Source organism: Ciconia boyciana, chromosome 18 (assembly GCF_034638445.1).
Source record: "Ciconia boyciana chromosome 18, ASM3463844v1, whole genome shotgun sequence".
Classification (NCBI taxonomy): Eukaryota; Metazoa; Chordata; class Aves; order Ciconiiformes; family Ciconiidae; genus Ciconia; species Ciconia boyciana.
The window spans coordinates 5,333,263-5,346,797 of record NC_132951.1 but is presented as its reverse complement, the minus strand read 5'-3'; the positions used below and the strand labels follow the sequence as shown (position 1 = coordinate 5,346,797).

The 13,535-nt window shown below is 46.7% G+C and overlaps 1 protein-coding gene across 1 annotated transcript in view; it reads left to right on the top strand.

Annotated features, from left to right (window-relative positions):
- CFAP77 (cilia and flagella associated protein 77) overlaps positions 1–13,535 on the top strand; it is a 61,714-nt gene that overhangs the window by 34,010 nt on the left and 14,169 nt on the right. Inside the window, exons 2-3 of the mRNA XM_072883091.1 lie at positions 2,423–2,522; positions 3,086–3,314. Of these exons, the coding sequence (XP_072739192.1) occupies positions 2,423–2,522; positions 3,086–3,314 (329 nt within the window). The remainder of the gene's footprint in view (positions 1–2,422; positions 2,523–3,085; positions 3,315–13,535) is intronic.

Here is a 13,535-nt window from a genome sequence, read left to right as displayed (position 1 = left end):
TCCCTTGTATATCAGTGACAACTAATCTAAAAATAGCTAGCTTATGATGCCTGTAAATACAGGAGAAATAGATCAGCAATGAAAGCTACTTTATCATCCCTGGCACTGGTTTATCCATTTTGCGCAATCTCCCTAACACACACAGCATGCACATATGGTTTAGCACTGCCGTGTGATATTTCAGTTGTGGTAGCACTAAAAGCCCACTCACTCCCATCGTGCTCAGTGCTGGATGGATCTGCAAGGGACACTCCCTTCCTCTGCTAGAGGTTCACAGGAGACAGCTGGAGGAAAGCAGCCACCTTATTTACACACAGGTTGTATCAGGTAGCTGAGTCGATTGCTTTCAAAAAGCTAATTACTAAGGTCTGTTTGCAACAGAGGGTGCGTAGCCTTGCACAGGGCAAGGAGCCTGATGTGGTTTTCAAGTCTATCAAAGGATCTTAGCAAGCCCAGAAAAATTCATTTTCTGGTGAACTTGTGCTCCTGAGAGTCACAAGGATACCCACACCTGCTTTATAGCATCACAACTGCATGGATTTAACGGGACCAAGATGAAGCACCTCCCTCCCAGACCTGGGAAGCAAGACCCTGGATTTACCTGAAAGCATCCCTGTATGGGCTTGCAGGCACAGAGGATTTCATCCCAATGATCACAAACTGGCAAAGCTGACAGCCAGCTCGCCAGGATTTGCACAGGAGCAGACCTGGTGTCACAACACAGACAAGTCGCTCCAGCAAGTGGACACGATCCCACCCCTGGACACGCTGGTGAGGAGCCCGATGCTGCAGCCACTGCGTGCTCTTAAGTTTCTGTGTAGCTGCATATAGAGACAGGAGCTGAGAAACTCCAGACTGAATGCACAAAAAAATGGCTCCAGGTGAAAAAGGTTGAGGAATTATGAGCAAATTCTAGAGACCTCACCAGAGAGCCCTCTGGAAAGGAGCCTGTTTTGGGCAGGGGTTATTAACCCTCGCTCTCCAGGCAAAGCCCGCTCAGCGAGAGCTTTGCCTGAGCGGAGGGTGATGCAGAACCGCTCAAGCTGCTCCGCAGCATCTTGGTGAGTACCCTTTAACAGCACATTGGAAAGGGGCCACCAGGCTGGCAGTGTGCAGGAGAGCCATAGCTGCTCCGAGGCCCTAGCCAGGGTGTGCACAGTGCTGGCTGGGAACAGAATGTAAATTTGGTTTTGGATGATGTTCCTGTACAAGCAGCTCCGGTAAGCAGCATCCCTTATCAACCGCTGTAGAGCCTCAACCTGCCATAGTGGCAAGTTGGAGGTGGTTCATTTTCAGTCTCACTCTTTTCACTCAGTCCCTGCAGAAAGGGCTGCATTTGATTCAGCATCTCCTGATCCAGAGAGTGTTCACTCTGGAGCGTAATAACGGTCGTCTGAATGTTAATGTTCACCTGTGAGAAGCACTAGAGTAGGATTTCAGCACTTTCATTCTCCCAACAAGACCTGCCAGCACCTACGACCCCCCAGCTCCTCCAACACCCTTCCCATGGAAAATAACCTGTCCCAAAGCACCCACACCATGCCCCAGGGCTGCAGGGGACTTGTTGCCTGACCCTGCTCCAGCTTGCCCTAGCAGGAACACACAGACCCAGGCTGCCAGGCTCTCGCCCCTTCCCTCCTCCACCGCCTCCCTTTCAAGCAGCAATAAGGTTTCAAGACACACATCCTGCAGTGACTTCACCATGGAGATGGGAGGGTAGAGACAAAGGGGTGAAGGGAGGTCAGTTAATCCCACAGACACCACCAGGCTGGGACACACATGGGCTGGGGAAGAGTTCATTTTAAAACTAAATAGAAATGAGGTTATTGAGCTCAAGTTCTGTTCTTTTCTTTGCTATAAACCCCAGGCTCTGCTCCCCCTTCTTCATCCCCCTTATCCTCCCCCTGCAACATGCCTTGCGTCTTGATTATTCCCAGGCAGGAGTGGTGATGTGATTGTGCTTGGGGAAGTTTGTGCCAGTTTTCTAGGAGGATGCACAGTTTGGAAATGAAATAACTCAAAGGAAAGTTAAGAGAAGCCACAGAGTCTCCCCAGCAGACACCACGGCTGGGCATCCCAGCCAAAGGAGAAATTAACCAAACAAGGAGACTTCAAGTCCATATATATCAAGTCAGGATCCCTATTTCCAGCAAGGCTGGGTCGCTTTATAACTCAGGTAAAAACTTGTGTGAAACTCAGCATCCCTTAGGCTTCAGCTCTGGTGAAGCCTCATGGCTGTGAGTTCTCCTTTTGCACTGTCACACTCGCTTGTGTCCAGACAGTGGGATTCAAACCTGGGCCAAGTGGAGCCAGAGCCAATCCTGGTACTTGTGGCCACGTTCTGTTACAAATTTTTATTTTCAGGGGCTTTAACTTGTAGGAAAGGTCTTTACGCTTCTCCTTTAACTTCACTCTTCTGCAGGCAGAACTGGGGAAGCCCCAGAGAAACTGCTACACCCTGCCAGGCTTTGATTTTTCATACGGGCTGTACGTCCACAGGACAGATGGAGGAGTCCCTGAAGGTATGACAACACCACTGAAATACAGACCTGCAACAAAGTCCTAATGCTATATAGGGACTGTCCTCTCCTTTCCAGTGCTCTTCAATACTTCTCATCAAGCTGGAGGTGAACTCCTCCAACATTCACCCACTTCCATTAATATCACCCAAATTGCTTGGTGACTAGTAAAGTTTCTCTATCATATTGCAAACTTTTATAGGATCACACAGAGCTCAAGCAGAGAGGGGTACGGCATGTGCAAAGGCTGATACACGTGGCCACTTGAGAGAGCTCCTACTTTGTGCTCTCAGGGACAATTTCCCTGTGAAATCAGGCTTGCTGAGCAAGCCAGGGTGGAGGGTGAGAAGACATCCAATTCAGATGGGAGATGTCCCCATATGAAATGCAGTGGGATAGGATACAAAGTTCACCATAGGATACCACAGTGAAACCATGGCAAAATGCATGCAAGCCACGCAAGGCCCTTGTGCATGGTGCACAAACATCAGCCTGCCTTCCCACATAGGAGTTACCCAAGATGCCTGATCTTTTTCTTTGCCTCTCGTGTTTCCTTCCATCTCCAGCAATACGCCACTGGAACACGGTAAAGCCCAGGACTGCTTTAGTTCAGAAGATGCCCCGAGACTTCATCACCATGAACCGTGGTGCTCTGAAGGCCGGTTATACCACAGCCCATGAATTTAATTTGTACTACAAGGCCAAGGACATTCGGCGCAAAGATGATGAATACAGTCGCTTCAAGAAATGTCCTCCTAAAGTACCTGCAGACTTGACTTATGGCATCACAGCACGGTAAGGAGGAAGGCTTGGGGCCCTTCTCAGGATGAGATTATCCCTTCCTACCCTCACATCTACATCTCCCCCACTTCTCAGCTAGCAGAGTCCCCAAAACAGAAGTCTCCTGAACCTGGACATGCTGCAACTGAGTCACAGCATCACTTCCACATCTGATTGCACCTGTGTGTCAGATAATCAACTACCTAAATCTAATCTACATGCCGCAACACATCCCCATTTTACCTCTGGCACTAAGGGCTTTAAACCTCTTAAAAATATGTTCAGTGCCAATCCTTTAACTTAAAGGAACATGAGCTGTAAGCCAGAATAATGGCTTGCCAGGGACAGAAAGTCAGAGCCATGGCATTTCTACCTGTTTGCACTGGTTGAAATGCTCTGGTGCAGTTAAGGATCGGTTCAAGTTCTTTATCCCACTCTCTCCCACTTGTTAGTTCATCTCCCTGCATTGGGCAGGAACTGGTAGTACAGCAGGATGGAGGCAGAGAAGCTTTCCACTGCTCTCTTCTGCTTTCTTGGGCTCCCTCCCAAGGGCTAGAGGGGAGCTGGTACGTGCTGCTCCTCCAGCAACCCCTCTAGAAGGGCGTAAGCCTACCTGTTCATGCCTTGCAACGCAGCAGGATGTTTAAGGCTTCACACTGAGTTAGGTCTTCTGCATCGCAGCGTCTTCCAAAAGATCTTTATAAAGCATCCAGCATACATGAGCCCTGCCTGAGGTTCAAACAGGTACAGCATTTAGAAGTGACCCATTTAACATCCCCCTCGCGTACCAGCTCCCAACCGCCTGCTGTGCTGATTTCTCAACTGTGCTGATTTGTGCAACAGGAAGTCTGCAGGGGAGAACATCAGCACCTTGCTTAGACTGACTTGTAGGTCCTTCCGCTGCCTGTCCTCCGCAGGAGCACGAGGGAGGCTGGAGGGCACAGCGGTCCGGAAGAGCCAGTGTGAGTCCAACACAAACAAGTGCCCAGAGCCTCTCAAAGGGGCTCCGAAGCAGCCCTGCTGCTGCTGGAGCGCAGAGTTTTCTTGCTCTGTGTAGGTTTGGACCAGACATTAGGTTTCATTTTAAGAGCCGGATAATAATCACTACCAGAAAAACAACAGCTACAAATTCTAGAGAAAAGACATGATGAACGGCACTGTGTATTTTACGTGATAGTAAATGGGCTTTGCATATGCAAATTGAATGGATTTTAAAATGGTATTTAATGACAATTTTCGTAGCAGACATTAACATTAATTGCATCAAAATGAAAATGTAGCATTAGCTTGCTGTTAGCTGCAAATGCCCCAGCTATAAAGCTTTATCTTTATCAGTATCAGCCCTCACCGATGTGACAGGGCTGCTCTGCAAATTGCAGGCAAAAGGGCTTTTATGTTGCAAAAGTATCCCCCAATGTAGACAAAAATCAACATCAATTTTGCTTTATTTCTTCATAAACGGAGGTTAAATGGCTGCCTGTAAGAAGTCTAGGCACGTTTCAAAAGTTTTAAGGAAAATCTGCAGACCCCACAACAGCAGAAGTAGTGGGAAAGGGCTTTTAATTTAAAGTTATTATTGTACAACTTGCCTCCTCCTTAATAGCTACCTTTTATGCAGACTGATTGTATTTATCCCTTTACTTTAAAAGCACGTTATAGACAAAATCAAATTACTGGGATTACCAAGGAGTTGTTACAGCCATTTTGGTAAAAGTGGGAATTTAACACAATTTCCATGACTGGCAAGTTAAAGATACCAGCTTTGGTGAGCACTCCCCAGCCCAAGACCGTCCCTAGTCACAGCTGACCAGGTTCAGCAAGACCTACCCTGTTAAAAATGACTTGGTTGTCAACGGATTTAAGTTGCTTCTGCTTTCGGACTCTAAGCCCTGTACAACTGCGTTCTTAGTGCTGCTAATTGGGAAGGCACTCGCAACTAAGAGACATGCTTGCCTGAGGGCAGAAGAGAATGGTGGCATACGGTCTTTTTCCATGACTCCAAGCCCTTGCTTGCCTTTAGAAATGTCCACTTTGATAAACATCTCAGGTCCAGTGAAGTTTTTCAACCAGAACAGAGCCTGCATGTCATTCCCTAGCCCAAGGCACAGCACAGACAGTACAGCTGAGAAGGCCAGAGAGCAAAGGTGCCTTCCCATCGCACTGGGAGTTGCTGCAGCCACCCTGTCTGATGACAGCAATGCTCTAGGACAATCCCCAGAGCCCCAGTGCAAACCCTCCCAGTCTGCACCCCCAGCCCCGTTGCAGCTCTTCTGCGCAGCTGGAATTGCAGCTAGTGCCAGCATGAAGCCTCGGGGCTGGGCCGCCTCCTTGGGAGCAGCAGCACAGGGGGTTATAAGCCCAAACAACTCAGCAGCTGTCACAGGAACGCGTTTGTGGTCCTGCAGCTATCGGTGGGGAATGTGCAGGGGGCTTCTCAAGCCCTGGCAACGTATCTCCAGCCCCTCCTCAGGCCCTGGGCTGCGCTGCTAAAGGCTTCTGTCTCCTAAAGACACCAAGGTCAGGAGTTCTCCCCAGGCTCACAAGTACGAGCTCTCCTGGATCACCCCAAATAGAAATGAACACAAATGCTGTGGTTGCTATTAGTGCCTTATTAATCACGCCCCAGCCCTGCTGCTCCCTCTAGCACAGTAGATTGCTTATGCCTCTGCTTTCCATTCATGGTGGATGTGTGCTGCATGGAGCATTTCACAAGGCAGCGTCAGACACTGGAGTGAGCTTTCTGAAACTTTGAGGCCTCTTTCCTTTCCTGGGATATTTACCTTCAAAGGTCACCCATACCCCTTCTATTAATTCCCCATGGGCATCTTCCAGGGGAGAGAAGCAGCTCTGCTTTTTTGCTGATTCCCCCCGTTCTCCCCCTCCCTTTTCCCAGAGAAATGTTTGCTACGAATCATGTGGCCAGCTTTGTTGTGAGAGTCATAAAAAGGACATTTTTCATCTCCTTTTTCCTGCTCTCGCTCCCTTCTCTCTTTCAGTATCAGACAGAGATTTATGCCCTCCCTGATGCCTGTGGCATTCGGAGCTGGGAGGGGTCAGGGGAGGCACTGATGGGACGATAATAGATAATACAGTGGTTCCCCAGGGTCTTGTCCAGCTCCATAGCCGATCCATCAGCAGGCAGTGCTCGTGCCAAGGTCAGCAGTAACGAGGATGTGGTAGGGTCCCAGCCTCCCCCATGGGGCATCCTCCAGTCAGGCTCCCCCGATTCATGCTTCGGCTTCTCATCTCTACAAGAGCTGCCTTGCGCAAGCCACAATTTGCAAGAGAGCACGTGTCCACTGAGCGCCGGGGTAACGACCACGTTACAGTGCATGCACACTCAGCTTCACCTGCCCCAGCCCGCAGCCCCACCGCAAACAGGTCTATAGGTTTTCTTTCAAGGAAAATGCCCATCATTGGCAATACCTCCCCTCCAGGATCTAAACCCATCCCACCCACGTGCTCTGTGAGTGACATTACGTAGCTGTAAGATGTGTGCGGATTAGGGTTGCTGTCGTCCTGGACCCAAGTCCTAGGTCCTTTCATTTAAAATAACCCCACAACACAGTGCTACTAGCAGGTGTATTCAGCCCCCATAGTCTTTGTGTAATGACCTTGTTTTACAAGAGGGAGGATGCAGGGCACTGAGTGGGCTGGGTTTTGATCATACTGGAGATCTAGAGACAGAGAGGGTCTGTGAAGACCTCCAGGATCTTCACTGGTGTCAATACATCTTGGTATTCAAGGTGCATTTGGAAACCCCAATAGGAGGATAAATGTGGGTCTGGACATCTAACCACCTCTTCTGATTGAAGTTCACTGTGCACTGAAATTAGCAGACATAAATAGTCATTTTTGGAACTAGAAATACGCACAAAGATATGGATGCTGTCTACAGCTAGATTTTAGATTATATTGATTTGTACAAGGTCACACAAGGAGTTTGAAGCCAAAACATACCAGCACACAGTTGGTACCCCAACCACAAGTTTTCTCCCCAGGAGCTAGCAGTGCAGAGTGCATCCTCAGCATGAACACACTGTCCAGCGTTTCCAGGGCTGCTCTTAGAGAAAAGCTTTCATTTGCCTCTTAGTAGTGCAAGTTTCCTAATTCTGCATCCGACGTCCCAGAACATATTCCTGGACACAAGGACCACACAGACGTGCCATTCTCTGCCATCCTACACCTGTACCTCCTTCAAACCCTGCCTCCGACGTGCTGCCATCCACTTGGCAGTTGGCCTGTAGGTTGGGCTGACCTTGGGTGTGCTGGCAGGATTTCCCTGGCACTCTGTCATCCCCATGTCTCCTGCCGGGTCCCCCCTACTGTCTGCCTTTGCTTCAACCATCCCTTTCCTGAATTTTACATCCCATTTTCCTTCTAACTTCATCTCCTCCTAACATTCCACCTCCCATTCTCTAAAACTGTCTTAATCCTTTGGCAGCTGCTTTCACCATGTTCCTGCAGCAAACTCACCTCTCTAAAGCATTTAGTCACTGCAATCTCTCTTCTTCAAATTGTTACAATTAGCCAAGGGCATCAGTTATCCAGTACCTCCTCTTTTCTTTGTATCATTTGCAATTGTCCTAATGCTCTGTTGACAATTGTCTCACTGGCCTTTAGCAGCTCAGCTGTTATCTTGGCTATCCCTGCAGCTTCCTGGCTTAACTGACTGCTCTGTCCTTAGCTTTCACCTTCCCCAAGAAGGGAGGTTTCAATGCTCATGCTTCTGCTTTGCAAGGGGCCTTTCCACCCAAAGCGTCAGTGATGTTTGCACACAGCCAGAACAAAGTTTAGAAAGCTGCCCAAAAGGTGCTTAGATATTTCCAGCATCTCTTTGGTACAGAGAGTGTGCTGGTAGGTTCATTTTTGAGACAAAGAACATTTCAGGTCATTAATATATGGCCCTGGAAAAAAGCTAATCTAGCTATAGAGCAGCTGCAAAGATATGTCAAAGAAACAATACTGAAGAGCAGAGGGCATTCCTGGAAAGAACCCACCAGGAAAAGCTGGACAGGCAAGAAAGATGAATATTACGGCAAGCCCACATCTGATCCACAGTCACTGGAAGCCAAATAGAGTGTAAAGCCACAAAAATACAAAAGATTGGGACAAACAAAAGTTTTAGAGAAAAAAAAATCTGAGCACTGACAAAACATATTATAAAAATGTAACATAGTGACTGGAACCACTGTCAGGCTGAAGGCACCAGAAAAATGCAACCAAGTTAAAAAATACAGGACTCATCAGTTCAGATAATTGCATATCCTATCCAGTTCGACAGCAAAAGGCACTTTGTGTCTCTGCCACCATTCTCACATTGCTAAGATAAGAATTGCTATTTCAAGAATCGTTTTCTTCTACTGGAGACATTCCAGGCTAGTATGTGTGTACATTAGCTACTGCAGAGCTCCCAGCCGCAGCCACATGGATCGTGCTGCCTTGTGCCCAGGTGCCTGGAGCATCTGGTTGGCCAGAAAGACCTGTTACCCCCTTCAAAAAAGCCTGAATGCACCGTGAAGATACCAGTTCTCCTTCAGTGTAGTTATCTACTGCAGTTGTAACAGTTTCTGACTACTTCAGGCTCCCAGATTAAGAGAAAATAAACAGCCAAGTCATGGTTTGGCATAAGGTTCAGGTCCTGCACGTCAGCCACAGAGCTGGGAAAAAAGATCTAAAGAATAGAGATTTACATCCCTTATTATCAATTGCATTACACTGAATAGGAAAGTAATTTACTCTCTCACACAGACTGGCTGTTGTCCATGGGTTTATCTCCATTGATTACAGCTGGCTGAAAAATTTCTACCAAAACTTTTACCGCCTAAAACTACTTTTTGCCACAAGTGGACTTTTTTCCCCTTGCAAACTTCTGCTTTTGCAGTCTGTGCAATGAAAACCTGGGTCAGGGGGAAATAACCACAGAATCCTTTTTGTGAAAGCAAAGCTTTTCAGCCCTCATTGACATCTTTTCCTTTCAAGCGGAGTAATGTTCCCACCCAGCCAGAGAGATTCAAGCATGGCATGGAGGTCAAGGGGAAGACCTTGCTCTTTGATTTGTTTTGCTCAGTGTTGTGGTGTTTTTTCTTGGGTTTTGTTTTTTTTTTTTTACTCATGAGGATGTTTTGCATTTGTTGATGGCTGCAGACTGAGCACTGTTCACTCTCAGCCATGGATTGAGACCTCCAGGCAGAATAGCTCTGCCCCATAATCACGTCCCACCTGAGTTTCTCACAGGGTAACAGCGGATTTCCAGTCAGTAGACAAATGTGTTGAAGACAAATCTAAATAATAATCCTCAATTAAGTCAGCCAAAGGGTATTCTCCAACCCAAAAATCGATGCTAATGCACAAATTCCAGCTTGTGAAGCCAGGTATTTAACGGGTAAAAGCTGGCTTGCTATCTTCACTACAAGACACGTGTTTCTATGTGTGCATTTAGGACCGTTCCAAGCATACATCTCACTCTGGGCCTGGGAGGGAATAGTAAAGCAAATTGGTGCTCTTGTAACCATGTGTGCTCCTAAATACAGCTATGAGCATCTGATAAATCTTTTAAAGTGCATGTTTACAATGGATTTTATTCTTTTTACTGTTCTATACATACGAGCCCTCTGAGCAAAATAACAGATCCTCTGACACTTAGAAGAAGCCACTGCCTCATTGGCTGCCCACAGTGAAATAATTTATATTGTTATATCCTCATCCAAATTACAAGGATTGTAAAGAAGCTTCAGAAATTCAGAGTAATCAGTGCTTCAACAGCACAGATCCTGCAGCTGCCACACGGGTGAAGGACCCACTATTTCAACTGAGAGTTTTGCCAGCCCAAAGACTGCAAAAAAAAATTGGTCCCTGAGTGTTTTCTACCAATTTTTCTCTTGTTATTTTCTTCCGTGGTTAATGGAAAGTGAGGGCAAGTGGAGATCATTTAAAAATGATCTTTCAGGCCTCTTCATGGGTTTATTGCCAGGACCTATTTAGAGGACCATAAAGCTGTAAGGGGCCTATAACTTTACCATGTAGTCCACAAGCTTCTTAGGAAAATGAGAAGCCTTTACATTCACACCCTGCTTGTTTTGCCATCTCTCCCTCTCCTTACAAACACAGCCGCACACGTCTGCGCAGGGACTGCCGGAGCCACTAATTGAATTCAGTCTTGTGAAAGCATTAACAAATTGTAAGTGACCTTTTATACAAATTTCAAAGTCAAGAATTCACCACTAACTGCACATCCCTCTTCTGCCATTCACTGTTATGCAAAACCCACAAACAATTAGAAGAAATAACGAAGAGCCCAGCGGCCCTCTTTCCTAATTAGCTGCAGGAGGCAATGCTTGGGAGTGTGGCTAAGTGCTTCAATTACCTCGGCCCTCCTCACTGCCCTTGTTAGAAGAGACAAGTCCACTGGCCAAAGGGGAACAATTAAGGCAAGGAAGAGCCAGGCAGTTTGCAGGGGGATGCCGGGGCCATGCCGGCTCTCGCACAAGGGCCAGAGCTGTAATCATGCCCCAGATTCCTGCTGGGCTACACAGAGACAAATTAATGGTAGATAGATTGCTAGCTCCAGCCCATCAGTAACGAGAGAGGAAGGGAGACAATATAGCAGTACAAGGGAGCTGTAATCAGAGTTTTCCTGTGCTATCAGCCCCCTTTCAGGGCAGAGGGACCTGAGCATTAATGCCTTACTGCTGCCTGCATTGGCGGTACTCCAAGGCCCCGAGCAGAATCACAGACCCCAGCTTGTGCTTTATTTGCTGAAGATAATCTATGCTGGCTGCACCAGGGAGCCCCACACTCCAGAGATGCTGGAGACCAAACTGGATCCCAATAAGAAACCAACCTGAGGTGGTGGGAGCTGGTTTGGCTGTCCCAGCCACAAGCCAGGGGAAGATCTCTATATGGACACTACTACCACGGGACAAATCCTTCCCATCATGAAGTACAGAAGAAAGGAATACAAAGGTGGTGGCCCCTGTGGACTGAAGACCCCAAAGACAGATCCTGGTTGTGCAGCAAAAGCAGATTCATCTTAGATGGAAGGACACCAGCGAGGACTTGGTTGGACTCTATGATCTTTTCCAACCTAAATGATTCTATGATTAAACCCCCCTGAAACCTCATTAACCTTTCTTGAAAGGGTTAACGTTTCAGGATAGGCAGCGGTGTTGCAACACAGTTTTAATATCACAACTGTAAAAAAAGTTCAGTTATATCATTTATCCGTTGCATAAGCACACATGCAGGGCCAGATCCTGCTGCCACTAAGCTGCCATTGAAATTAGAGCAGTGTTTTTGGCACAGCCCAAACAGCTGCACAGCCGCCGGGGAGTCGATGCCCGTGCACGTGTCCTCTGCTCCCTCGCTCCGCTCCCCACCGGAGCCCATCCTGACCAGCAGTGGGAAGAGTGCTGCAGGAGCTGTCTGCACTGGCTGGAGAGCTACCCAGAAAATCTAAGGGCTGAAGTTTGCACTAAAATATTTACAAGCCCCTATGCTTTTGAATAATACAAGAAAAAGGCAATCACAAGTGAAGTTTTCACCCTTTTACGACACAACTTACTAATCAAATTGATTGCACCTTTTAAACTGGTATAAACCCCCTTCCTGAGCAAAGTCCTTTGTATCCACTTTTGCCAAATACCTTTTTTCAGTTGATATATAAACCTTTGAAAATGAGTTTGAGGGGAGACTGACAACCTTGAAACCTCAAGAGCAGCATGGCATTGACGGGTGCCGCTCTCTGAGCCGAGTATTATAGATAGATTTTAATTTCATTTTAACAAAATAGCTGTCTCCAGTGGAAGAAGCATCAAGAGCTAAATGAGGACCCGTCTTGAGCTGAATCACGTTGAACAGACCTCAGCACTGTCATTGATTTTCTGGGAAGAAAAAAAACGCCTCTGGCTACTAAACCAAATTAGTAGTCACTGATGACCAATTATTTTGCCCCACTGTGAACGGAGAGGCGTACTAAAATTCCAGTTTGTCAGACCCAAGGCTCTCTTCTCAAACACCTTTCAACAAGCGTGTACCAAAAGTCCCTCAGATGGTTCTGACGCCTTCCTGTTTTCGGCAACTTCTCCTTCTCCAAAGTTTTAATGAGCTGCTGCTCTGAGGATGGCCTGCCAGAAAGGGAGCCCTTCCCAGCTCTTCGGAGCACTATTTGGCATGGCACAAATCACAGCTGTCAGAATTTATACACACATACACAAAAAAGTGTCAGCCTAATGTTTGCAAATTATAATTACCATTTCTCTTGCATGTCCCTGGTGCCTTCATTTCAGATAAATCCCAGCTCTGAGGTATCAGCTGCAAAGCACTGAAGGCTCATATTGAATGGAATAGATTTAACTAGTTTGTAGCTCATTTAAGGCCTACACTGTTTTATTTTAATATTGTTAATACTTTATTATACTTTTTAACATTGTTTTCACAGTAAAATAGCCTATTAGGAGGCTGCAGCTTCTTTTCCAGGAGATTTCTGGCAGACTAGCATACCACATTGTATAACCAAGCTAGCAGGCGCTTGTCATTTCAGTTGAAAATAGGTCTGTACCTTGACTCTTGAAAGTAAATTAGAGAGAGTCTATTAAAGAGACAGGAACTGTTTCAGGGATAATAGTTTTGAAAATGTGCACAGATAAATTTTAAAATATTTAGGAAATGTCAACATTAGAAGTGGCTCCAACTATTTGACTATAAAAGGAAGCAGCTGATTATTTTTTCCACAATTATAAATAATTTGTTACATCCTATCAGAACTTCTTTGCCTTTCCTTTCTGTGGCAGGGTGCTTGTGCCAAAACAAGGAGATCTGAGTTACTCTGAACAAGATAAGTTTTAATCCGCAGTGTTTTCAGCAGATGCTTCCTCCACTCTCCCCACAGCATCTGCAGATAACAGCAAAATCCTCCCAGTTCGGAGGAGCGACATCTGGGCAGGGTGACAAAAGGAAACAGAATGCACAAGCCGTTCATTCCTGTCCTTAAGTAACACTAAGGCGAGAGGACGCTTTCCCAAAGGCTAGCTGCAAATGAGAAATACTGTCATACTGCCAAGTGGCACCAATATCGGGGCCAAAATTTCCCATCCACTCCGACGAGATCAGCGTTTGACCTACAAAGAAAAAGCCACCTCGCTGATATTTCTCCAGTAACCTTGGTCAAAGAAGTGTGTTACCCGATATCCCCTGCTCTTCCTCACTTTCTCAGTATTTCTCTCAAAGGAGGCAGGA